The sequence below is a fragment of the Pteropus vampyrus genome, unplaced genomic scaffold (assembly GCF_000151845.1).
Source record: "Pteropus vampyrus isolate Shadow unplaced genomic scaffold, Pvam_2.0 Scaffold253, whole genome shotgun sequence".
NCBI lineage: Eukaryota > Metazoa > Chordata > Mammalia > Chiroptera > Pteropodidae > Pteropus > Pteropus vampyrus.
Genome location: NW_011889034.1, coordinates 381471 through 382847, shown reverse-complemented (window position 1 = coordinate 382847; position 1377 = coordinate 381471). Strand labels below are relative to the sequence as shown.

The window sequence follows — 1377 nt, the reverse complement described above, 5'->3', positions numbered from 1 at the left end:
TGTCACCAGGCAGGCCAGCCGCCCCACACACACCCAGACCCTGCCCACGATGGCCCGCGGCCGTGACGGGGACTCGCCCACCTGCAGCCAGGTGCACACGGCCGGCAGGAACTTGTTCTGGATGAGCTTGAGTGCGTCCCGGGCAGACTGCAGGACAGGGCCGTTGTCCTCATCCTCACACACCCTCAGGCTGTCTGCACGGAGGCGCATGCCGTCACCAGAGAGGCCTGCGCAGGGCCCCTGCGCCCCACCCACATCGCCCGGGACCCAAACCTGACTCCCCAAACCCGACACTGCCCCACCCCACATCGCTTGGGACCCCAAACTTGACTCTCCAAACCCGACACTGCTCCACCCCATATCGCCAGGGACCCCAAACCCGACACCCTAGGAGATTTGCCACTTTAGGATTCTGGCAAAGACCCTCAGCCTGACCCCTGTGCACCCCCCACGCAAGGCCCAACATTCTCAAGGCTTCTCTGGGACAGATGGACCCGGCCATCCAAGACCCCACCCCCATTGCTCCCAGGGTGGGGGCCCTGGCCCCGCTCCGTGCCCGCCACCAACTGCACACCGCCGGCTCCCTGCCCCAGCCACGCAGCGGGCAGTTCCCTGGCGCTCACAGGGTTCACGGTGCCTGGGGGTGGCCACGTCTTCCTGCAGCTGCGGGGCCCAGCTGCCCTCCCCACGAACATACCTAAACCCCACCCACCCACTCCCACCCGGTGAGGGGCGCTGTGAGGAAGCTGTCCGCACAGGGTGAGACCAGGAGACTGGCCCGTCTGCCATGTGGCTGGAGAACTGGGAGCTGGTTGGGGCCCCAGAGGCTCCCAGGTCACTCAGCCTGGCCGCTTGCCTGCACGTCACAACAGGGTCCCTGGGCAGGGCCGTGGGCCCGTCTCGTCACCCCTCACCCAATCTTGGGGCTCCCTGCCCGACTCACAGACGTGTCCCGAGGGCCCGCGGCCAAGGAGGCCTGGTGCAGGGACAGCCTGAGTGGGCAGTGGCAAGGGACAGGGCCGAGCAGCAGCGGCCGGCTACCTGAGGAGAGCTCCAGGTCCAGCGTGTACTTGTGGGAGCCCAGCCCGTGCTGCCGCACGAACGCTTCCTGGTCGCTGTCCTCATCTTCGTCCTTGTCCTCGGCACTCTGCGAGGGGGCGCCTGTGACGGTGGCTGCCGGGGGGCGAGCTCGGGCACACAGGGTCTTGCTGCAGCACGGCTGCGCCTCGTCCTCGGGCCCAAGGTCGCGGGCGCCCTCCTCCGGCGCAGCCGCAGCCGTGGCCGGCAGGGCGGCCGGCAGGCCAGGCCCGAAGTCGAAGGGCAGCAGCAGCCGGAAGCAGTTGTCCACCTCGGTGAGGCAGTGTCGCGCCTCCTCCG

General features: G+C 68.8%; 1 protein-coding gene across 1 annotated transcript in view; it reads right to left on the bottom strand.

The window, feature by feature from the left end:
* The window catches only part of UVSSA (UV stimulated scaffold protein A), a 23873-nt gene that overhangs the window by 19020 nt on the left and 3476 nt on the right, over window positions 1–1377 (bottom strand). Inside the window, exons 2-3 of the mRNA XM_023520234.1 lie at window positions 1042–1369; window positions 34–194 (exon numbers count right to left, since the gene is read on the bottom strand). Coding sequence (XP_023376002.1) covers window positions 34–194; window positions 1042–1369 — 489 coding nt within the window. The remainder of the gene's footprint in view (window positions 1–33; window positions 195–1041; window positions 1370–1377) is intronic.